The sequence below is a fragment of the Emydura macquarii genome, unplaced genomic scaffold (assembly GCF_026122565.2).
Source record: "Emydura macquarii macquarii isolate MOO-44397 ecotype Brisbane River unplaced genomic scaffold, CSIRO-AGI_Emac_v2 contig_2636, whole genome shotgun sequence".
NCBI classification, from domain to species: domain Eukaryota; kingdom Metazoa; phylum Chordata; order Testudines; family Chelidae; genus Emydura; species Emydura macquarii.
In genome coordinates this window covers 38571557-38597901 of record NW_027132773.1, presented here as the reverse complement: position 1 = coordinate 38597901, position 26345 = coordinate 38571557, and the positions used below count along the sequence as shown (strand labels likewise).

General features: G+C 40.4%; 1 protein-coding gene across 1 annotated transcript in view; it reads right to left on the bottom strand.

The window, feature by feature from the left end:
* Positions 1-26345, bottom strand: part of ORC5 (origin recognition complex subunit 5) — a 133796-nt gene that overhangs the window by 6440 nt on the left and 101011 nt on the right. Inside the window, exon 14 of the mRNA XM_067563998.1 lies at positions 2955-3067. Coding sequence (XP_067420099.1) covers positions 2955-3067 — 113 coding nt within the window. The remainder of the gene's footprint in view (positions 1-2954; positions 3068-26345) is intronic.

The following is a 26345-nucleotide window of genomic DNA, read 5'->3' as shown; positions in this document are numbered from 1 at the left end:
CAGTAGTATGGGAGTGGTACTTGTTGGTTCTTCTCTCTCCATTCTTCAACTCAGTGCTGAGGTTTTGTCACCTGCAAAGCACTCAGTAACAGAGAATCTCATGGTCTGTCATGGGGTGGATGTTATTTGTCTTTTAGAAAAGCACGCACATTCCTTCCTTGCCAGTAGGCTGACAGCGAGAGGCTATGACATTGTTAGCTACAATCTACATGGAAAATGTGGCAGAGCCATTTATGTGAAACCTGATATTTATGTGGAGGCCTTACCAACTACTTCGCCTCATTGTGATATTGTAAAAGTTAGTCAGTTTAAAGTTGCAAATGTTTATAAACCTGCCGATGTAGCCTAAAACACTGCATTTTTATTAACACTTCAACATCCATCCGTCAGGGGCTTAAACAGTCACCACACCTCCTGGGGCTATAAGAGAATCTCACAAGAATGGACTGGATCTCATAGACTGGGTTTCTATAAATGATCTATATCTGTTGCATTACCCTAAGCAGACAGTTACTTTTTTCTCTGCATAATGGAAGCAGGCCTATTCTCCTGACCACAGTTGGGACATCTCAGCAGGGGCCCCAGTATTATCAGCCTTCTTTGTAATTCTTGGAAACTTCCCACACAACCAGTGCCTGTCCTCTTCATTTACTAATTAGTAAATGGTAAGCTAGCTGCTTATCATTTAAACATTTAGCTGCTTACATCCCTACTTGTGACCAAGTTCTTGCTCTTACTATGTGTATAGAAAATGGTTTTCAACAGAAGGAAAAAAGACAGGGGCTGTGTTTCTTGACTACTGTCTGGCATACTGGCCTGAAGATCAAGATGTCAAAGATGTTAGCTAGATGGGTTGTTATGGCTATGGAAATGATCTTTCAAAACAGAAAATTTCAGATAATGCTAGGAAATAAACTGTGCACAAGGAGGAATCAAAAGAATAAATTCCCTCAGGGATTTGTTCTTGTCCTCCATTTTTCCAATATATTTACTAGTGATCTTCCTCCACCAATCTCAAAACCATTTGAGTATATGAATGATATTTGCATAGCTTCAAGAGACAGGGACTTCAAAAAGACCAAGGACAACCTGAACCAAGATATGGCAGCCATCAGTGGCTACAACAAGAAATGGTGTCTTAAACCAGAGTGTGAAAGACAGAGTCATCACGCTTCTACCCAATCATGCTAATGCTTCATGAAGACTCAACATCTTGAATGGAGAATGACTAGCACATGACCCAAAGTCAGTATATCTAGGAGTAACTCTAGTTTGCACACTTAAGTATGTATAAGGACACCTTACCAAGATAGTTCAGGAGATTAAGAATCGAAATGGCTTTCTAAATAAGCTAGCAGACTCAGTTTTGAAACTAAAGTGCAAACACTGTGCAGCTTTGTGCTAGCTCTCTGCTACTCGGACAACACTGTGCTTCTGTGTGGTTAAACTCTCCCCACACAAAACTAGTTGATATGCATCTGAATCAAAAGATGAGAACAACAGGGATGTAAAAATTCCTTTAATTAACAATCTGTTTAAATGTTCTACAAATAGAATGTTTAAAGGGCTAAATCTGTGTGCGGGGGTGGGGGAGGGCTCACTGCCATGCGAGAGCTGCCCAGCTGTAGCTCCTCCTCCTCCCTCCCCCCCGGTTTAAACGGCAAGCAGCTTTTTAAATGCTTACCGTTTAAACATTTAGCCTTTTACATCCCTAACACTAAGTGGCTATGAATCCTTTCTAATATTCCGCCTCCTAACATCAGGTGTTGCACTGCAGCAAAATACATCCTTGACAAAATCCAGGAGATACCACAGCTACCACTATTTAAAGATACATAAGAGGTGTCTTGCCACTGACTCATCAGCAGATGACCAATTCTGGACTATGTTACTGACCATCTCTACAGCAGAAGCTGCCACATTATGGTGAGCACAATGGGAATGAGCTGCTCCCTCTGTAAGAGACTCTTTCTTCACCACTCAGCCTGATGAGAGAGAGTCTGGCTCGCAGAGTGGCAATCTCTTGTAGTGAGATGTGCAGGAAATTACCACATCTGGTGAGTCAGGAACAGCCCTCTGTATAGCTGTGGTGCGGTTGAGTATGTTGCACACCTACTGAAGGCAGCTTATCTCATGCTGGTCTATCCTTGATGCTACTGAATGGTTAAAAAGACTGTGATGTCTACTTAAGCCCTTTTGACTTTTTTTTTTTTTTAAATATATCTGTTCTATTTCTCTGCTTTATATTTTGAACTTTTCCCCATCTTTATTGTACCACTCATGCACTTGCTAACAACAGAAATTAGTAAAAAAACAAAACAAAAAAATCCAAACACGTCAACACATCGAATGGTGTATGGGAGTTAACATAACATCAACACTCAGGATATGAATTTTGAGCCACCTCCCTGTGAATGCAATATTAATTTGGTAGAGGCTCACAGGTCTTAGTTCCTTGTTTCTTCTCTATTTTTATTGTTGCAGAGACCCCTCAGCTATCAAAACATGGATGCAAAGAAAAGAGGAAGGACGGCCTTGAGGTTAAAGAACTAGACTCGAATTCAGGAGATCTGGTTTCATGTCCCAACTCTGCTACTGACGTTTTAATGTGATCTTGGACAAGTCACCGTCTCTCTATGCCTTGATTCTCCAGAATAATATTTCCCCTTTTTTTTGTGTAATCAATTTAAGTTATACATTTTTTCAAGCAAGAACTCTTATGTAGCTGTACAGAGCCTAGCACAATGAAGGCCTAATTTTAGAGACTGTCCCTAGGTACTACTGGAGTAAAAACAACCTATTCATTCTGCAATAGCCTTTCTCCATGCTTTGCAATCCTCTATTGTGGACTGCAGGAAATCATTATAAATGGTTAGACAAAATATTGGTTTTGAAATCTAAACCTTTTATGCAGGTCAGTGCAAGCAATATTAAATGCTATTTAACAATCTTACCTTGCAATAGCCCTGATGAAGTCTAGAGAGACAGTACATTTGTACTTTGGTCCATCAAGCTTGTCATCATGGCCAACCAAGGTTAAAAGCTGGAGTGTCACAAGAGAGGTGATCTAGAAACAAGAGACATCACTGAAACATTACTCACTTTTGCAAACAGGAATAACAACAACTACATTTTCATTTGTCACTATCACAACTTTTGCAAGTCACCAAATGCCCCATCTTTCATAAGAAAGTTCTACATTTGGGTATATTGTCCCACTGATCTTCACACTGTTCTGAAACCAGCCAACCCAGAAGGGTGTAAATTTACACAACCAGGTCTGCAGAAGGAACACCCTTATATATAGGTTGAAACCTAGAGCACTTCATATCAAAGGTTACCTTGAAATTCTTCTGAACAAATCCCTCTTCAGTTCCATTACTTCCCTGCATTGGCACTTTCAGAGTCTTGACAACTACCTAAGACATACATCAAGTTCCCTTCCCTCACACGTGGACACTACTTCCTGGAATTGTCACACTCAGAATTTGATACCCCAGAGACCATTGTGCCAGATTATACAACATTACTCATTGAATCACCCTATCCTGCAATGAGAAAGAAGCCCCAAGGTTGGAAAGCAAGATGAAGTGGCCTGAAGATCATGTGCTAAGCCAGAAACCCATCCCCTGGGGAGTGAGCCTGGACATGTACACACACATGAAATAATATTGAGAGATCAATCACTGTGAACAGAGATATTTCTCTCTCTTTTCTTTCTTCCAAAAGAAGATCTATGAACAGAGATGTGTGTATGTATAGATGCACATATATATATATATACACACATGCACACACTATATGCCATTAAAGCCTTGATGGTTACCACACTGTGGTATTGAAGGTATACGCCATACTAAACATAGGGAATATACTTTGCTACTTATTTTAAATGGTGCCCAAGCACATACTAAAAATAAAGAAATGGAATGAATATGGAGACCCTGTGAAAAATGTGAACCTTGAGAGAGACAGGCAAATGAGAGAGAGAGAGAGAAAATGACAGACAAAGGTGAACATCCAAATGTAAAGATATAGGAAAAGAATGAAGCTGGGAGATACAGAACAAGGAGAAAAGACACAAGAAACACACTATGAAAAAACTTTTAATTTAATAGTGCATCTGCAGGCTAATCTGTGTTAAGTGTGTGCCTCAAGGATGATTTTATATTGTTATCATCATCATCAGAAGCAGCTGTAGTAATAAATATTTATACTACACTAGAGCCCTACGGCTGCAGTCAGGATTTAGGTCCAATTGTGCTAGTCACTGTACAAATACAGAAAAGAGACAATTCCTGCCGTAAAGGGTTCACAGGCTAAAGACAAACAGTTCTTTAGTTTTTAATTGTCCATATTGTTGGACATTTTCTCTTTCTGAATCCAGGATTGAGGGTGGGATGCCAAAAAGTTCTGCCAAAGGCATCTGTGCACTTGGTGTGGTGTGCAGTGAGTTCACTCATCAGTGTCCTACTAGCTCAGCTTACTCTGCAAGCTGGCTACTAGTCAGAAGAGGAAGGCTTTTTGCTCAGAGTACAATGGACTTTGCAGCAACTAGCCATCAGCACTCTGCTGGGGGAAAGGGAGAAATGAAGGACCCATTATCCCCTCCTCCATCATCTTGGATGACAAGAGGTTGGGTTGTACAGACAAAGACAAAACTATGTCACCATCGTTAGCCTGCACCTCCCTTACTGGCAGTTCAAGCTTGGTCTTTCTTGTTTAGCTCTTTACTATCACAATGCATCTCTGCAGCATTTCCAGGTGTTCCCCTTCCCCTCAGAAACTGCAAACAGACCTGTGCTGCTGCAGCAAGTGGCTGGAGGGAAAAGACAAAAGTGGACAGTCAAGGAGAACAGGCTGAAGGCAGCAACACTGTATTGACACTGCGAGAATAACAAAATACTACAGGGAAAAGGGTGGAAGGGAAAGGAGGACAGTGGTGAAGTGAAGAAGATAAGTACCATAAAAGTGTATCAGTAGGAATATACTACTGACCACTTGACCAGGATGGTGATGGGTGATGATTGTGAAATGGTCTTGGAGATTAGAGAAGCTATAAAAAGAGAAAACTCAATAATAATCATAGAATCATAGAATATTAGAGTTGGAAGGGACCTCAGGAGGTCATCTAGTCCAACCCACTGCTCAAAGCAGGACTAACCTCAGCTATATCATCCCAGCTAGGGCTTTGTCAAGCCTCAGCTTAAAAACCTCTAAAGATGGAGATTCCACCACCTCCCCAGGTAACCCATTCCAGTGCTTCACCACCCTCCTAGTGAAAAACTTTTTCCTAATGTCTAACCTAGACCTCCCCAACTGCAACTTGAGACCATTGCTCCTTGTTCTGTCATCTGCCACCACCGAGAACAGCAATGGGGGATCTCAACTATCCCCATATTGACATATACCCATATGTCACCTCAGGAAGGTGTCAAGCTCTCTGGAGGGGCTCAAGAGTGAGAGTATCAACTTCAGAGCAGACTATTAAGAAGCAGGGCACAAACCCCTTAGCGTTGTGAGTTCTATACTTAGATTTCACCAATCAAGTATCAAGTGTAAACTCCTCAGGCTCTATAACAGCCTAACCACAGAGTCACAGATAGTCCCCTTGGATACTCCAGTCTATCTTGCCATCTAGGCATGCTTCACAATATTCAGGTTACTCCCAATCCTAAAGAACTGGACACTTACCCCAGATCAATTGTACTTTAGATTTTACACCAAAGATACTGATTGTAGCCAATCCTATAATATACTAACTAAAGATTTATTAACTAAGAAAAAGTTATTTACAAGGTTAAAACAGATAAACACAAATGAGATACAGTCTTTGGTTCCATAAGGTGATAGAATGCTCCTTTCTTGCTTGATGACTTACACAATCACAGAGGATTACAATGCAAACACTTAATATCACCCTATAACGTGGGGTATAAATGTTATAAATGAGATAAATACATACAGCATCTACAAGCATTTCATCAAGTCTAAACCCTAAAAACATTCTCATAAACTCAACATATATTTTAACAATATTACATATAGGTGAGCCAGACTGGTTTCCAGCTAATGGTCAGTGTTCAGTTGAGACCTAGGAGCTTTGGCATGAGGTGGCACCTCATCTGTCGGGGTTCACAGAAAGGATGAAGAGCTAAAATTTCTAGACACTATTAATGACTACTTCTTGGAGCACTAGCCCTGGCAGCAACAAAGGGAAAGGAAATTCTTTATTTAGTCCTAAGTGCAGCACAGGATCTGGTCCAAAAGGTGAATATAGTTGAAGCATTTAGTAATAATGACCATACTGTAATTAAATTTAATAACCTTGTAGAGGGGAAACTACTAAAGAAACCCACCACAGTAGCATTTAACTTCAAAAAGAGGAAATTTTGTTAAAACACGGAAGCTAGTTAAATTGACATTAAAAGGAACAGTTTAAACTACTTAAACTATTTAAACAGTGGAAACTATTTAAAAACAATGTAACAGAGGCTCAAACAGAATGTATACCCCAAATTTAAAAAAAAAAAAAAAAAAAAAGTAAGAGGACCAAAAAGATGCCACCTCAGCAAAACAGCAGAGTAAAAGATGGTTAGCAACAAAAAGGCATCCTTTAAAAATTGGAAGTCAAGCTGTAATGAGGAAAATAGAAAGGAACAAACTCTGGCAAGTCAAGTGTAAAAGTATAATTACGCAGATCAAAAAAAGAATTTGAATAGCAACTAGTAAAAGACACAAAAATTAACAGCAAAAGTGTTTAAGTACAGTAGAACCTCAAAGATACAAACACCAGAGTTACGAACTGACCAGTCAATTGCACATCATGTGGAACCGGCAGTAACCAATCAGGCAGCAGCAGAGACCAAAAAAAGGCAAATATTATACTGTACCTGTATTGCATCTTAAAGATAGGTACATCTGGCTGCCTGTCTCCATCCCCACTCCCACTCGTGGGGTTAAAATGCTGAGGTTCACGGGAACTGCTGCCAGCCCCCACTGCCAACCCATGGCAGCCCGAGCAGGAGCAGCGCTGGGGTCTGTGCCACTTTCCTGTAAGCTGTCGATGCTGTTTTTACCTCTCTTTGGCCAGGAGGGAGACAAGCTCTCAAGCTCAACCTGAGCCCAGGAAAGAAGCTGCTGTAGCCCGAGCAGCTGATGCTGCAAGGAAGCTTTGGTCTGGCGCGTCAGCTGCTGGGGCCGGAGCCTAAGCTGTAGCCAGTATGCTGCGCTCTGGAAGAGCATCTCAGTTTTAAAAGGCCACATCCTGTACCACTCACGCACAACACTGCCCAAGCTTTGCTCATGGCGGAGCACCTGGGTCCATGTTTTGTTCAGAATTACGAACATTTGAGAGTTACGAACAATCTCCATTCCCAAGGTGTTTGTATCTTTGAGGTTCTATTGCACATCAGAAGCAGGAAGCCTGCCGAACAATCAGTGGGGCCACTGGAAGATCAAGGTATTAAAGGAACATTTAAGGAAGATAAGGCCATTGCAGAGAAGCTAAATGAATTCTTTGCATTAGTCTTCACTGCAGATGATGTGAGGGAGATTCCCACACATTCTTTTTGGGTGACAAATCTGAGGAACTGTCCTAGGCTGAGGTGTCAATAGAGGACATTTTGGAACAAATTGAAAAATTGAACAGTAATAAACCATCAGGACTAGATGGTGTTCACTCAAGAACTCTTTGAAGGAACTCATAAAATTGCAGAACTACTAACTGTGCTAGGTAACCTATTGCTTAAATGAGCCTCTGTATCAGATCATTGGAGGATAACTAATATAATGCTGATTTTTTAAAAAGGTTCCAGAAGCAATTCTGGCAATTATGGGCCAGTAAGCCTGACTTCAGTACCAATGCAAACTGGTTGAAACTATAGTAAAGAACAAAATTATTGGACACATAGATGAACACAATATGTTGAGGGAAGAGTCAACAAGGATTTCGTAAACGGAAATCGCCCCAAACTAATTTATTAGAATTCTTTGAGAGACTCAACAAGCATGTGGACAAGGGCAGTCCAGTTGATATAGTATACTTAGACTTTCAGAAAGCCTTTGACAAGGTCACAAACCAAGGGCTCTTAAGCAAAGTAAACAGTCATGGGATAAGAGGGAAGCTCCTCTCATGGATCAGTAACTGGTTAAAAGATAGGAATAAATGGTCAGTTTTCACAGAAAAGAGAGGTAAATAGCAGGGTCCTTCCAGGATCTATACCAGGACCTCTGTTGTTCAACTCATTCAAAAATGTTCTGGAAAAGGGGGTAAATAGTGAGGTGGCAAAGTTTGCAGATGGTACAAAATTACTTAAAGTTAAGTCCAAAACTGACTACAAAGAGTTACAAAGGATATCACAAAACTGGGTGAATGAGCAACAAAATGGCAGATCAAATTCAATGTTGATAAATGCAAAGTAATGCACATTGGAGAAAATAATCCCAACTATACATACAGTACGATGGAGTCTAAATTAGTTGTTATCACTCAAGAAATAACTTTGAGTCATCATAGATGGTTCTCTGAAAACATCTGCTCAATATGTAGCAGCACTCAAAAAAGCTAACTGAACGTTAGGAATCATTAGGAAAGGGATAGGTAACAAGACACAAAATATAATAATACCACCATATAAATCCATGGTACATCCATACCTTGAACACAGAATACAGTTCTGATACCCCATCTAAAAAAGATATATTAAAATTGGGAAAAAATTCATAGAAGGGCAACAAAAATGATTAGAGGTATAGATCAGCTTCCATAACAGGAGAGACTGTTCAGCTTAAAAAAGAGACAACTAAAGGTTGATACGATAGAAGTCTATAAATTCATGAATGGTAAGGAGAGTGAATAGAGAAGTGTTATTTACTCCTTTACATAATACAAGAACTAGGGGTAGCCTGATGAAATTAATAGGCAGCAGGTTTAAAACAAACTAAACAAAGCATTTCTTTGCACAACACACAGTCATCCAAGGGATATTTTGAAGGCCAAAAGTATAACTGGGTTAAAAAAAGAATTAGATAAATTCCTGGAGGATAGGTCTATTAATGGCTATTTCCCAATATAATTAGGGATGCAATTCCATGTTCTGGGTATTCCTAAACTTCTGACTGCCAGAAACTTGCACTGGATGACAAGGATGGATCACAATAGTTGCCCTGTTTTGTTCATTCCCTCTGAAGTGTCTGACAGTGGCCACTGTTCGAAGACAGGATAGGGCTAGATTGTCTACTCGTCTGCCGCAGCATAGCCATTCTTATTCATGGGTGGCTGGAAAATGAGAAAAGAGGATAACAAAGTGAGTGAGGAGTTACAGACCAGGAAAGGGGGTGGAGGGGGAAGGCAGAAAAGAGTGAAGGAGAAACATGAAGAAAAGCCCTCCTGTCTGGAACAGTGCTTCCTAAAAGACACACAGAGGAAATGCTGCCTCCAAAAAGCCACTTCTGGAAGTGTCAGGATTGGCAAACCACTTGACTGAGGCAGGAATGAAAAGAAAAGGACAGAACACTGAAAGGAGAAATATATTGGTGCAATGCTGCCAGAGCTCTCTAACGGAGCAGGCGGGAACTTCAGCCTGGGACACTATTTCTGCAAATCTACAGGGATGTTCTGAAAAATTCATCCTGAAGTGCAATAACCCAAAATGCAAATACTGAATGGTAGGACACAGATTTAAGATAGTTGTTTATACTAGTGAAACTATTTCCTTAGAATGCAGCCTCATCTGTCCTGCTTCTCTGACATACATCACAGCAGAGTGAGAACATGATAACATACAGTGTAACTACCCTGGTCTTATTTTTTTAATATCCTGACCGCTTTGCTCCTCTGCCCCTCTCTCTAGGACACTGTGTGTCAGGGAGAAGGAGAAAGAGAAGAGATGCTCCTACTTGCTTTCCCTCAGCTGTTGACAATACACCATGACACAGTGAAATTGTGATGCCTGGGATCTGACCAGGCAGAGTAGATATAATAGAAATAGTCCCACATTTCAAAAGCAAAATGTTAACAAGTCTGTATGTGATTAAATATAACGTACTAAAGTTTCTTAAGTAAAAGTGAATGTCTGCATTAGCTAATTGTATGCAAATTCAAACCATTAAGAAAGCAAATATTTAAACAACCATAGTAAATGTATGTGAAAATAAGCAAAGGAAAACGAAGCCTTTAAACCCTTCCTACCGGTTAAAGTTACCCCCCAAAATTTGTTACTTTAAAATATTGTTCTAATCTCTTTAATATTTCTTCAGACACTAGTCTGCAAAGAACAAAAACCAGGTTTACTAGGTATGAGACAATGTTTATAAATAACTATAATAATTTAATTTTGGTTTATAACATATAACAGTACAAGTCTTTATTAGCACTATGATGTGATTACTGCTTCAATTATTCCCACAAACTTGAATGCTGCATAAATTACGTTAGGTCTATAAATTATGTTAAAGGCAAATGATTCACAATTCCTTTTGTTAGTTTTTACAGTGCCTGGGAAAAGTAAACTGAGAATTTAGGAAATTAGTCAAATTCTAATCTGCAAATCTCTTTGGTTTCAATTTAATGGCACTCCTTGAACCCCTAAATTTGTTATTTTATCAAATCCTTTAAGTTTATGTCAGAAGAGTACATTTTTCTACGATTTTCACTCAATCAGGTCTTTATTCAGTCAATGAAGAAGCATAATGGAGTAATCTGTTATTACAAATGCTATTTTACACCCCAGTGCACCATTACTGACTAATCATTTTTGCAGGATATGCTTGCAGCTGGCCTCTTACATTCAGAGACTACCAATGAAAGCAGGTCATATCCCACAGAAGGAATGGCATGAGGCTCATAAAAGCATCCAGTGAACACACCATAAGCCTTGATAACTTGGAGCTGGACCCATCCAAATATTATCTGGATGCAAAAAAGTCAAAAGTGACCTTGCTGCTACATTACAAATGTTCCAGTGATGCATTTACAACCAATTGTAACCAATTTTCCCTACTCTCATCAAATGCTGTATATGGAACAGAAGGTCAGTATTACTAAATCCTCTGCCTATAAATCAGAAATACTGTATATCAAGTTTCTGATTAAACTTTGAAGCTTAATGTGCTACAAGATATGAAAGTTCTGATCATTATTTAGAGTAAAACAAGGTTATTTACCCGTAAACTGAAGCCCTCCAACCATGCTTCTTCCAAAAATTCTCAATCTTTTAAGTTTAATGGAATGCACATGGGTCAAAAATCACTTTGCAGAGAATGGTTAAACAGAAGGTTATAAACCTATAGATTCAGGTACTGAGCCTATACTTAAAAAGCAAAGGTAAACAAGCCTGCTATTTCTATTCATGCAAAGCAGCAAACACAGATTCCAAACTCTAAAGACTCAAAACTCTAAAGACATTGGAGAGAGAAAGACTGTAGAACTAAGGGAGAAACAAGGTCTGAGAACTGCAAACTACAGTTAAGCAACTTCCTTTTTTCCTTCCTCAACTTGCTTCCACAGCTCTCAACCCCTGAAAACTAGCAGCAATCATTAAGAAATGAAAAGCTGCAATAATTAAACACTGCTCTACTAAAGTGGGCATCTGACTGCCCTCTGACTCTAAACAATAAAGCTTCTAGAAAGTGTGCATTGAGTTCCAAGTGGCAGCTTGGCCGATATCTTCACCAGACACAAGCAGGCAGACAGACGAGGCACTTATACTACAGATGACTGAATCCTAATGCTCACTCAGTGTGGGTCATATTCTAAACACTCAGCAATGCATATGAGACTGTTTGAATAAATGCTCCTTAAAGATTACTGGGGTGAAGAAAGCTGAGCGACTATTGAGGTAGTTGCTAGGTAGGAAAACACACAAGAGAATAGAGGGATACTGACGGCCTGGTTCACACGCCCCTGAGGTACTGTCACCCTGACTAATGTATAATAGGTCTTATTATATAATATATAAAAATAACTTAACCCACTTAGATATGTGTGTACAAATGTCATTTCCCCTATAGTGATCCCCAAAAGACAACATCTAGTTGATGTCCTAAAATGTTTTCATCCTAAACAAATTAAATTCCAAAGCGGTCTTGACATCTAAAAATGTATGGATTCTAAATTTCCCTTGATCAGAATGAAGTCTGGTAAGTCAAGTGGAACTCAGTCAACAATTTAGTTATAAATTTGCAAAAAGAACACAGGACAACTTTGTATAGGACAACCATAGGACAGAGTGAATGGTGGATGTCATAAATAGTGCATCTCACTCACTCTTCTCAAAGATGTGACTGGAATTCAAAGTAAAAATACCAAAAAAATAATACTCAGCTCTTATCTAGTGCTTTTTCCCCCCCACAGATTTTACAGCACTATTCTAAAATTTCCTTAGTGGCAGGCAAAATAAAAAGCACTCTGCTAACAGCTCAGATGGTGACTCCATTAGCACTGTATTGTGATTCCATAGAAATAAATTCACTAGTCTTTAAAGGAATCTTGTGAAGGTGGCATGACTGAACACAGTGGAGCTATCTTCTGCATGGTGACATGGTCATTGGACTAGCCAGGGCCCCCACGGAAGGGATGTGGGGGAGGGGGGCGCCGGGGGAAGGGTACACTTTACTGGGGCCTGGAGGCTGTGGGTTACCATGAGGAAAAAATTGAGGCTATATTGTGGATCTTGCCTGAGGATATTTATAGAAACTATTTCTCTGTATCTACTGTCCAGATCTTGTGAGATTTGCTGGAGCCAATCAGAAGCAGTGTCAGTCAATCAGAGCAGTCTCAAGCAACACTTTGAACAGTGAGTTGCCTTTCTCTAGAATAGAGAGCATGTGCTTGTTCAGTTAAACTAGGACTTGTAGTTTGAGACTGAGACATAGAGAGATTTGTGCTCCTCTCTGTGACATGGTCTATCATAAGAAGATCAAGAACTACCTGTCCCAGAGTTCCTTGTGCATAGGCAGGAGGGAGGGACAGCTGTTGGGAAGGGCAAAGCAAAGCACCATAAGACAGTGGGAGCCAGTGCTGCTGCTTCCTCTGATAGAATTTGCAGGCCCAAAACATATGTAAATGTCTAATTCACTCATAGTCACACACACACACACAAATACTGCCATGTCTAGTGGTGGCTATAAATACAAATCAGGCAGCCAGAAATGTACGGAGGTAAAAGAAAGGGAACTAAAAGAAGCTAAAGGACTAGCCCAGTGAGGTGGAAGATTATAACAAATAGGATACACTGCTCACTCCACACTCAGTCAGACACATGCTGGAGTGCACGTGCTGATGCTGTCCATCCACTCACAAAGCATCTTCCAGGTATTCTGGAAGCACTGGAATGTGCTCTTGAATTAAACTTGATACATAAAGTTCAATCACAAGTAAAAGCATTGAAAAGGTACTTCAGTTCATTTTTATGCCTTTTGATGGATAGCTTCTGGTACAAAGTTCTTTCATGTATTGAGGACAGAAACAAGATTTTATAAGCCAGAGGAATCTCTCTTGAATCAGAGCTAGCTCTCATTGCTGATATTACTGAAGAAATAAAACAATTTAGAGATCAGTGGCCCAAAATTTTACAGGAAGCCTGTCTTGCAGCAGAAGGCATGGGAATTTTGGCACAATTGTCAAAGAAGAGAGGAATGAAACAGAAAAGATTTCATGATGAGACATCTGAGCCTGAGGAATCATGTTCTATACCATCTCTGAAAATGAACCAGATTCTTTATTCAAAAGGAATGTTTTCAGTGCAACTTTGGACAATGTTATCTGTGAATTAGAGCACAGATTCAAAGCAACCAATAACATTTGTTTGACATTCCGTTCAGTCTTAAAATATGAGACACTAGAGCCTGGGGAACTGGAAGAAGCTTTTAAATGTCTACTTCATAAGTATCCTACAGATCTTTCTGAGAATTTTCCTTGTGAAATGTTGCACTTGAAAAAAAAATCTTCAAGTCTACTTTTGGAAAAGAATATGAACTACCCCCACATATCTTATTAAATGAGATTTACAAAAAACAACTGCAACTAATTTTCAGTGATGTGTGCATAGCCCCATGGATTTTTTGCACACTGCCAATGACTGTGGCAGAAGCTAAAAGAAGTTTCAGCAAGCTAGCACTCTTCAAAAACTGCAGGTGTTCTACAATGGGGCAAGAACGGTTAAGGCACCTAGCTATCTTGTCTATTGAGTGTGAACTTGCAAGAGAAATTGACTTTGGGAGAGCTAATTCATGATTTTGCAATGAAAAAGGCCAGAAAAATAAAGCTTTATTGTTAATTGGCCTAATTATATAATGTTTGCAGTTACATTGGCCCATTAGAATAAAAAAAAAAAAAAAATCAAGATACTGACAGGATATAATACCTTTATAATGACCAAAAAATTACAAAATAGTCAGCAAACTTGTAGGACTCTCTGGCTGGGTGTTATGTTAAACAAAAATAGCGACAGGGGCATTTTTCAGAAATTCAGAATATATAACCGTAACTTCAGAATTGAAACATTTTTCATGGCTCATGAGATTGTATGTATGGGATGACAGATTGTGGTATGTGTGTGGGAGGGGGCCCATGTTACAAGTTCGTCCTGGGACCGAAAAAATTATGCTTGGGCCCTAGCTGTAGTTAATCCAGGCCTTGCATAATTTTTCTGCCAGGTTGGGAGAAGTCACGAGCAGCAACTGTATTTTGTCACCCTAGGCCATCACTTTCTCACTTTGTTTCTTGGCAGAAAACATTTTGTTGGGTTTTCCTAGCAGCATGAGTTTCTTTCATTCATCATTATCCTCATCCCCCTTTTGTCCTTCAGCCAAGATCCATCTACCAGTACCCTCACTTGTGCAGACACAATCTAATTTACGTTACTGCTGGACTGCAAAATATCACAATTTTGAGCATCTTCCTCAAATGAAGGAATGTCAGAAGTTTAATACCTCTGTTAGCTAGAAAGGCATTCCCTAAAATGCCTAGAGGTCATTAGGAGGCAAGTGCTTTGCCGGATACAAGCCCTACCTCCAGGGACACATATGGAGGAATCTACACTAAGCCTTAGTTTGCTGTAGATTCAAGTACACTCAGGAGGAGAAGGAGACTGAGGGACACTGCATACAGAAGCCACAAATGACAGAGATTAAAGAAGAACATAGGTGAAGGCTAAAAACAGGGCAAACTAGGCACGAACAAGCTGGCTGCTTTTTTGTGGGGGCATAATACCAAAAAGATATGGAAGACTAAGTCTACATAGTGACGTTTAAGTACTATATGCACCAACTGCAGGAGCATAATCTTCCTAGGAAGACCTTCTGTTACATAGGAGAAATAGGTGTCAGATGGTCTTGAAACATCTAAAGAATGACTACCACATTGGAGTACCTAAGCATCAGAAATGTTATTGTAATGGGAAACCAGATGTGTGTCAGGAGTGAAATATTGTATTAGTTTACCGACACAGTCTTCTCTTGTGTTTTCTTGTCATTAAGGTATGAAAATAGAAAGTATTTTCAAAGTAACTGAAAAACTTGAGAGTAAAGAACAAATTAAGTAAAGATGTCTAATAGACAGATTGTAGAGAAACAAACTCTTGTCATTCCACAACCATTATAAAAGGGCTAAGCAGTAACAGGTTTGACCCAGTCTAGTGCAGTGGTTCTCAACCTGCGGGCAACTTGTGGCCCAATCAGCACACAGCTGCAGTTCATGTGACATTTTTAGGGCCATATAGGTAGTATATATATTGTGTGGATGCGGCCCACATAAAAAACAGAGAGAGCTGTGGCCCACAATGGTAAATAGGTTGAGAACCACTGGTCTAATGTGTTAGTTCCAAAGCAAGTTTGTCTAGCCACCAGATATTGTGACTCAGATGTGGCTATATAGGTTAACTAGGGGTTCTAGAAAAGTCCTTCACACAAGGACCTAAATACACTTTCCAAAAATCTCAGCACACTTCTTACATTAGTTGATTCTTATGCTGTCCATTCACAAACACTACTTTAAATTAATCTGATACAGAGAATTCACAGGTCCTGAGACTTACTAGATGCACCGTTGGACAGAAAAAATGAACAGGGTGGCAAACCTTTAAGTGCTAGAAGCAACTGAAGGAGAACTGACATCAATTTGTACATTTAGGGGCTCTGAAATTCTCAAAGCATTGCAGAATGTACCACATGCTGAGTGGGGGGAAAGGGATATATGCAACCCTTAAAACACTTCGGAAGTTCTGTCTAAGTCTTATCCTCAAAGGTAAGAGGAACGAATAGGAATCCACTACAACTTGTGTTTTCAAAAAAACAAACAAAAACAAAACACAAAAACAAAAAAACCCAATTAAAATTACTGCCAACTTTAAATATATTGCTGCCCACACAATACAGACCCATACTAGTTTAGCATTTTGTGAAAATGTAATGTGGCAACAGGACTCTTCTGGTAACCTATCCTGTCAGCAAGTGTTAGAATTCTGCATAAAAGTACTGAAATTCTGCTTACTCACTGAGACATGTCTGACTCATTAACTTAAAGTCTAGACATATGGGAGATGGCAGTGACTTTATAGACAGGGAATTGGGGAGTTAAAACAAGTATTCCTGGGACAGCTAGTCACGGATAAAGCAAAGCCTGTTTTTTCTGTTATATTATATGTTTTTGGGAAACCCCAGGAAGGGAATGCATTGGATGTTAACTTGGGGTTTGTGCACTCCTTGGAGGACGGGGGACTTGCTGCTTGATACATAAATACAAAGGGTTCCATTACAATTTCAATGTTCTACTACATCTTAAGATGATAATGCTGTTATAACTGTGGTTTGAAAAATCTCTATTTCAAAAGGTCAGGCAATGTAAACTCTGGCAAGTAATCGCTTTTCAAATGAAAATATATCAAAATTTATTCCACATGTGGAAAGATATAAATGCAATGTCAAAGTAATTATGCCTCTTAGCAAAAAAAATTCAGTTTTCAAAGCCTTTTCTTCATAGCATGTATTACAGTGGCTGTATTTCATTGTCACAAAAGCTTGGAAAAAACATCTGGTGAGGACTTGAAAGTAGCCAGAAAAACTATGGGTGATTTTAAAAAGGACATTTATCAAGAATATTTGAACAAAAGAAATAAGAAGAAATATTCTAAGGCTGTTCAGAAAAGTAAAATTGGATGCAATTATAATTTAGTCTTAGTAGAAAACACCAAAGTAACAGTAAAATGTTACTTACTAGTAGCTGAAACTTTCTGAAGGGGTAAATCAGGAAGTCTGGAGAAGAATTCCTAACCTTTACAGCATGAAGGAACAGGTTTCATGGCTTTGCTGAAAATCAACAAGGACTAAACTTCCTATGAAATGTAACTGTATGAGAATAATCCTTGAAAAGGAATAGTGAGTGTTTGGGTAGTTGGGTCATATCAGGGGTTAGGGATTAAGAAAAACAGGTGGCTGAGGTTGGTACCTTGAAGGGAAAAGACTTTCTGGAATACTTCTAAGCTTCAATGGTCAAACTTAGAGGCCTAACTCCCAGCTATAATAGATGCCACCTTTCAAGGCAACATCTTTCACACCAACCAGCTATAGTTAACAGATGGGCTTTGCATCATTCCTTAAAAGGGTAACAAAGACCGGCTTTGTCAGGCCATTAGGACTGTGTGGAGGAGAAAAGAATTCCAGAAGTTAGGACCATGCACTAAGACACTGCCTCTTATCAGGAAGATGACAAAGTGGAGAATGTTCACCGAAGAGCAAAAATTGATCAGGGGCTGGATAGACCGACTTACAAGGAAATATTATATGTATAGCCTGGCTAAGTGAAGACTGACTAATGGTAGGAAAAGTCTACTAATATAGGTAATACATTTATGAGCTAGAAGGGAGAGGAATTATTTGGCATAATTAAAAAGAGGGGTAAAAAAATAGAATAAATGGCATGAAATCTAATTGGGGAAATTGGGCCGAGTGTTAGGAAAAACTCCTTACAGTAAGAGCTATTAGCCTATGAAACAGTTTTCCAGAGGGGTGATGGAAATCCTACTCTGTGGTACTTTCAAAAATGGGTTACACAATACACTAATGAAAGTACAACAGGAAACAATCCTGCATTGGCAGAGACATGTACCACAAACAAAGCCAGCACACAGGAGAGTTTTGGAGGGAGTAGCTGCAGACTGTGCTTGGAAGTAGGGGGACTTGGTGAGTGGTGCATTTAGTCTGCGTGTAGGTTATTTGGTTGACTATTGGTTTGTCTGTTCGGTCTCTGTGTACAGGCTTTGTAGCTGGGTTGTAGGCCCTGAGAAAGAAGGATGGTTTGCTAAAGGTCCTGAGGCTCTAACCCTTGGAACTTGGATCATCTCAGCTGTCTGAAGACTGAGAGGTTAACTGCTCCCAGGTGGTGAAGGGGTGGAGCTGAACTGAGCAAATCAGATAAGAACTTCTTAAAAAAGTCACCTGAAAGGTCAACTCAAGAGCCAAGAAGAATAAAGTCGGACCAGTAATATATACACTTGGTGCTTTAATAGGTCCAATTTCACAAAGCTGAAAACCATTATTAACCAAATCATCTGGGAGGAAGAATTTAATCAGAAAAATATGAATGATTGGAAACATTGAAGAGCATCTTAATAGTTACCCAAAAGCCACAATCCCATTAAAAAACTGACCTTGTTTAGAGAAGTGAAGGCAGCAATAAAAATTTTTAAAAAAATATGTAACAAATGGACAAAAGGGGAAGTTGACAGTAATTAATATATATCAGAAGTTAGGAACTGCAGAACATTGGTAAGGGAAGCAAAGGGACACAAGAGGAACTCTATCGCCAGCAGAGTTAGGGAAAATAAAAAGTGGTTTAAAAAATATATTAGGAACAAAAGAATCCTGACAATGGTATTGGATCATTATTAGATGGAAGTGGTAGACTTGTCAATAATAATGCAGAAAAGGCAGAAGAAATATTTCTGTTTTGCATTTGGATACAGATGATCTATGATGAGACTATATCATCTGTGATGAATCTCATCATATGGTGAGAACACTGTTCCATTCCACTAGTATATCTGGAGAATGCTAAACAGAAGCTACTAACGTTAGACAGTTTTACATCAGCAGGTCCAGATACTGTTGTGCCAATTTTTAAAAAGGGTAAACGAGATGACCCAGGTAAATATAGGCCTGTCAGCCAGACATCAATCCTGAACAAGATAAGATATGTTGCTATGGGACTCTATTAATAAAGAACTAAAGCAGGGTAATATAATTAATGCAAATCAATATGGGTTTATGGAAAATAAATTCTGTCAAATCAACTTGATATATTTTGATGAGATTACAAATTTGGTTGATAATGGTAACAGAGCTGACTTAATATTCTCAAACTTCTGTAAGGCATTTGACTTGGTACCACTAAATATTTTGATTAAAAAACTAGAATAAAATAAAATTAACATGGCACACATTAAATGGATTAAAAACTGGCTAACTAATAAGTCTCAAAATGTAACTGTCAATAAGGAATTGTCATTGAGTGGGTCTGTTTCCAGTGTGGTCCCACAGAGACTGGTTCTTGGTCCTATGCTATTTAACATTTTTACCAATGACCAGGGTGAAAACAAAATCAACATTTATAAAGCTTACATATAATATAAGTATTCAGAGCAGATGCATCACAGATTCAGAGTGATCTGGATTGCTTGGTAAGATGGGCTCAAGCAAACAATATTTGTTTTAATACAGCTAACTGTAAATGTATACATCTAGGAGCAAAGACTGTAGGCCATATTTACAGGATGGCAGACTCTATCCTGGGAAGCAGTGACTCTGAAGAACATTTGGGGATCACGGTGAATAATCAACTGAACACAAGCTCCCAGTGACACGCTGTGGCCAAAAGAGCTAATGCAATCCTGGGATGCATAAAGAGGGGAATCGCAAGTAGGAGAAGATATTAAATTTTATTTCTATATTTAGCACTGGGGCAACTGCCAGTGGAATACTGTGTCCAGTTCTCGTGCCCACAATTCAAGACGGATGTTGACAAAATCGGAGGTTCACAGAAGAGCGTTGAAAATGAATAAAGAAATAGAAAACATGCCTTATAGTGATAGATTCAAGCAGCTCAATCTATTTAGCTAACAGAGAGAAGATTAAGGGGCGACCTGATTACAGCCTATGGAGATCCACACTGAGAATAAATATTTAATGATGCGTTCTTAAATCTAGCAGAGAAAGATATAATATGATCCAATGACTGGAAGCTGAAGCTAGACAAATCCTGACAGGAAATAAAGTGTAATTGTTTATCGTGAGTAATTAACTATTGGAAGAATTAACCAGCAATTGTGGTGGATTCTCCATCTTGGACATTTTTAAATCCAGATTGGATGTTTTTCTAAAAGATATGCTGTAGGAATTATTTTGGGCAAGATATATGACCTGTGTTATACAGTGATTAGACTAGATGATCAGAATGGTACAGTTTGGCCTTGAAATTTATGCATCTAGATGACCTAATAGATATTTTCCATCTCTAGAATCCACAATTCTCAATTACCCTGCTCAAAAGGGAGTACTAATAACAACTCTTTAGTCTGACTTACTTTCAACCACAATTTTCATCCGCTTTATGGTTTTGAAACCAAAACCTATTGAAACGTGAAGGACATTCATTCTCCAGTTAGACTATGGACATACTTGGGTAAGTGCCTTCTTACTGTTCTCTTTCTGAATCACATTAAAATGTACATAAATCCTAATATTTTGCAGCATTATGAAAATACATAGCTCTTTTAGAGCAAAAATGTAATTTTGTTGGCTGCACTTGCTGAAAACCCACTGCTGCTGGTAGTTAAATTCATACAGATGTTAAAGCCACTATTATGTAACAAAAGGCAGTTCAAAAACCAGATGTCATTTAGAAAACACATTTCAAGCAAAATGAGTGTGCAGAACTAGTCTCATGGAGTTAAATTCAATGATCCCAGTACAAATTATGCTAGCATAAAAAGCTGTTCAAAATGATTCAGTGAAAAGCAGTCCCACAGTATGTTCAGTATGTCAGCCTTTGTAAAACCAGAAGATGCACTTTTCTAAAAATTATTTTAATAATGAGTAATAATCCTACAATATATTTTTTTTAAAAAGGATGATCTTCTATTAGAAAGTTAGTATTGTAATTACACTGTAATGATGCAGATTTAAGCCAACAACTGATGAAAACAGTTTTCATAAGGTCTTTAAAAAGGAAAGGCTATTGTTCTGAATAAAGACCAGTCAGAATATTACAGTATAATACCAATAAATGGCATTTACTTTTCAATTTTAATGTCAGCTTTCTGTTCTTCCATGTTGCTTTGCCCCAGACTCCTAACACATCAAAGAAATTCATCATGGAAGTCACTAAGTTGGGTAATATTGCCTAACAACATCATGTCACATCTTAAGTGACTCTAACATTTGTTCGGGGAGATCATTCCCCAGTTTAACAAAATATGGAAATATGGATTTTTTTTCTGGTATTTGGCCTATTTCTTTGATTAATTGCATCCCATTTTTTAATTATACCTTCTTGTACACCACCCTATTCTCTCTCTCTTTCCAAATTGTTTATATTCTTCAAATACTTGTATGCAGTTATACCCCCATAGTTAAAGCAATGTATGACCAAGCTATATGTATATTTCTTTTATTCTCTCCTCAACCTAAATTAATCGATCCACCTCCTTTTGTTGCTCTCCTCTGAATTCCCTCCTATTTGTCGATATCTTTCTGGTGTTAAGAAATCCAAAACTGAAAGCAGTATACTAAGCACAGTCTCACTAATGCCACACACAGAAACACTACTCCATTCATGGTCTGTGACACAGGGTACGTCTACTCTACAATGTAAGCCCCAGGTTAGTGGGACTCGAGTCAGTGGACCCTGGGTTAGAGAACCCAGGACTTGAGTGTCTACACTGATTGTCAAGTCTAGGTTAAAAATTTTCCAAGCTAGGCTTGAACCCAGGGATCTAGCATCCACATTGCAGTACACAGACCTGAGTCCAATTAACCATATCCCAAGACTTCCTACTGCCCTCCTGAAATGTGGCCACACTAGCCCTTTGATCACAGTGCAGCATAGGAAAACTTGACTCTCCACCCTGGATGTTACAGGAAGTTTGAATAGCCTGCCAACACATCCTGCCAACCTGTCATTTTGGTCTGTGCACTCCTAGGAACTGGAGCCAACAACATGGAGGAGACATCATTTTGAAGAACTTATCTCACTTTCGGTTTCGCTCCTGTTTCAGGAAACTAGCAGAGCTTCCATGAGATGCTAGTGGACATTTTGACAGCATTTTCTGACCACCAAAGGCATCTGACTAATGATGGAGCAGGAGGAGGACGCAGACATGGCAGACAAACTCACTGATATTGCTCATGACTCTCAGTATAGCTGCAGTTGTCCCCTATGTAGACTGACACTTCTGGAACACAGCCATAAGCCCAGACTGGTGGGCCACATCATCTTGGGACCCGGGATGACCAGCAGTAAGTCCAGAACTTTTGCATGAAGAAAGCTACATTTCTGGAGCTTTGTGAGCAGCTTTCCCTGACTCTCCAACATAAAGACACAACAAAGTATTTGAATCGCCAACAAAGGAAAAAAAAGAAGGCACTTGCTGGTCCAGAAGTGGGTTGCTATAACCCTCTGGAAGCTGGCTACCCCAGACTGCTACAGATCCATTGCCAACCACTTTGGTGATGGAAATTCGACTGTAAAGTAAAGGTAAAGTGGTGGTGGCAGTTTCTGAGGCAATTGGGCATGTGGTTTACCCCAAGATGGCCGGCATAAAAAATATTACTAAAGTAATTGCTGGATTTGAGAGAATTGGGTTTACAAATCACACTGGGGCCACTTATGCACTCATGTGTCCATAGTTTGCCCTCCTCGAGGCGCACATGAGTACATAAACTGCAAAGAGTACTACTACACTGTTATACAGGCCCTCGGGGACCAAAGAAGCGAATTTATGAATGTCAGCAGCGGCTGCACTTGAAAAGTTCATGATGCTGATTAGGAGTCTATATTCATGGACAGGCTGGAACACTATTCCACCAAATGATATTGTCCCCATCATTATTCCGGCAGACCCAGTGTGCCCTCTTTTGCCTTGGCCTATGAAACAGTACCCTGATATCAGAGGCCTGGAAAAAGAAGGTTTTATTATACCCAGCTGGTTGTGGAATGCGCATTTGGCAGATTGAAATGTGGTTGGAGATATCTCAGGCCTGGTCTACACTGGCAACAGAGGTCGACATAACATCACTTATGTCGAACTCCTAAAGTATGCGTCTACACTGGCACGTTAGTTCCATTGATTCAAAGCGCGGTAAAAGTCTACCTAATATAATCACCTTTGCAAATGGCGTAGCGCCTAAATCGAATTTCCAGGGTCGAATTTGCATCAGTGTAGGCAGAGTATAACGAAAGTCAACGTTACTGGCCTCCAGGAGCTATCCCATAATGTCCCGTTGTGACCACTCTGAACATTCGTGCTCTGCTGTTATATGGCCACGCAAAGAGGAAACAGCTCCTCCCCTCAAGCCCCAGGAAATCTTGAATTTTCCTTTCCTGTGTAGCCAGCGTGGAGAGACCTTTGTAGCTGAACTCATCATGGCTACTGCATGGCCCAAATGCGGTCCAGCACGGAGTTGACCAGAGGTCTTAGATTTCATCGGTCTGTGGGGCAAAGAGTCCGTTATGGCTCAGCTCAGAGCTAGCAAAAGAAATTTGGAATTATATGGGAAGATTCCAGGGCATGTTGGAGAAGGAGCACAACAGGGACGCGCAGCAGTGCCATGTGAAGATCAAAGAGCTATGGCAGGCATACCAGAAAGCTAGGGAAGCTAACAGCCATTCTAGCTCTTTGGTCAAAACATGCTGTTTCTATGAGGATCTGCATGCAATTCTCGGAGGTGATCCCACCACAGTGCCGCCACGCAACATCGATACCTTAGCTGAATCCCAGTCCAGGGAGAATGATGAGGACTCTGTGGACTAGGAGGATGAGGAGAGCAGGGTGCACGAGAGCAGGGTATCCATTCTCCCAGACAGCCAAGACCTATTCCTGACCCCAGAGCAGTCCAGCAACACACAGGACAGCAGTAATGATCGTGATCTTGGGGAAGGCACATCTGGTGAGTTTTTCTTCTTTTTAGCGGTTATGTCCCTTTTTATTTGGAGGGGAGGGTATTTATGTGTGCTAGTGAACCTGACTGGAGGGTTATTCCCGGACAGATTATTTATGTGCAGAGGTATGCTCCGAGAATCATCTGTTGATATCTCCAGGAAACTTTCATGCAGGTAAATCTGTTACCCTTTGCACAAGGTTTCTGGGGAAGGTAGCCTTGTTTCTTCCACCACGGTAGGATACTTTTCTGCACCACGCTGCAATTAAATGAGCTGGAATCATAGCAGAACACAGCATAGCAGCATAAGGGCCAGGCCTGTACCCCGATGCTTGCAGCAACTCTCTCCTTTCCTCCTGCATTCCCCTCAGGAGACTGATATCATTCATGGTCACCTAGGGAAGACAGGGTAAATTTAAAGTACCCGAATTATACAGTCAATCCCCTTTAATCCTCTAGTCCCTTTCTATGGGCATAGTGGGTCAGTTCAATAGTTCTCCAAAGGTTTCTGATGCTACAATTCACCCGTGTTGTCCTCTGATCAGCTCTGCCCACCTCCTCCCAAACCATTCCTCTTAATGTAACTGGGAGCCCGGTGATCCCTCTCATACATTAAGTTTGGACTGTGGTTTTTAACGCTAATTAAGCCTCTCTATAACAGATGAAAGAGCCTCTGGCTTGCCATCTCCATAACGGCAGTCCAACCTGACCCTTCTGAGATGTACAGAATGGAATGAGGAGGTTGCAAGGTGGTCAGCCCCCCCTCCCCCCCCCCCAGTTTGGGAACTCCATTACGACAAACCCATCAAGTATGTCCTGCACGTCTCCCAAAGTCACTACCATTAGCAGCAGAAATCTATTGATGGTCCTGCACACTTGCTTCACAGCAGCTCCCACTGTAGATTTACCAACTCTGAATTGATTCCCAACTGACCGGTAACAGTCAGGGGTTGCCAGCTTCCAGAGAGCAATGGCCACTCACTTATCCACTGTCAAAGCTGTTCTCAAGCAAGTATTCACGCGCTTCAGGGACGGGGACAGCTCCGCAGAAAGCTCCAAGAAAGTGGCCTTTCACATACAAAAGTTCTGTAGCCACTGGTCATTATCCCACAGCTTCATGACTATGCGGTCCCACCAGTCTGTGCTTGTTTCCCGGGACCAGAACTGGCGCTCCACCAAATGCAGATGATGCATGACAGCCTGCAGCAATCGGGAATTGTTCCACTCTGGCTTGTAGCAGGGCAGCCTCACTGACATTGCTGTTTTCTGTGCTTTGGCTCCTCTCTCACCTTTGAAAATACACTAGGATAAGCCGCGAGGTATTTGTGATGCTCATGATAGTGCAGAGCTGAGTGGGCTCCATGTCTCTGCAGCAATGGTGTGCGTGCAGCATACAAAAACGGTGCGAAAACCCATTTCCTGTTTGTTTGGGGCAAGAGAGGGGGAAGGAGCATTGCATCATGGGATGATAATCTTCCAAACAGTCTCTGTGGCTAGTTGCACTGCGGGATAGCTACCCATAGTGCACAGCTTTGGATGTCGACCCAAGCATGGCGAGTGTGGATGCAGGAGCCCGGCGCAAGGAGCATAGTGAGATCACGCTACTGCGACTTCTAAACGATGGGTGAAAGTCGATTTAAAGTAAGTCGACTTCACGCTGCAGTGTAGACATACCCTCAGACATCTTTGGATTCCAGTGTCATCAATGCGGTGAGCATTATTATGGCTTGCTGTACTCTTCACTATCTTTATGAAGCCAAAGATGAGGTATTTCCCTTTGAATAGAACTATGACAATGATGGACTGCTGAATCGGGACACTCAGTCAGAAAGTGTACCTTCCACAGCTGGAGTTGGAAGTGCCCGGGCAACAGAATTTAGGTGTGCTTCCACATTATCGACTTGCCAGGGCCAATGGAAGATGGAAAATAGTACCTTTATGAACGTGCCGGGGAGAGATGGGGGGGGGGGGGGGAGTGGTAGGGGTGCGATTGCTCATGGGGCATTGATTACCATGCAACATATTTATAAATGACCTGACCACTTATCATGTGCCATTACCACACCAAAACATCAGTAGCAAGAAAACTTTTACAAAAAGTGCAAACAACAAAACGATGTACAAGACAGAAGGCCCCTACTGTTGTACGGCCCCTGATCCCCCGTTCTCCTTTCCCTTCCTTCCATATTTGC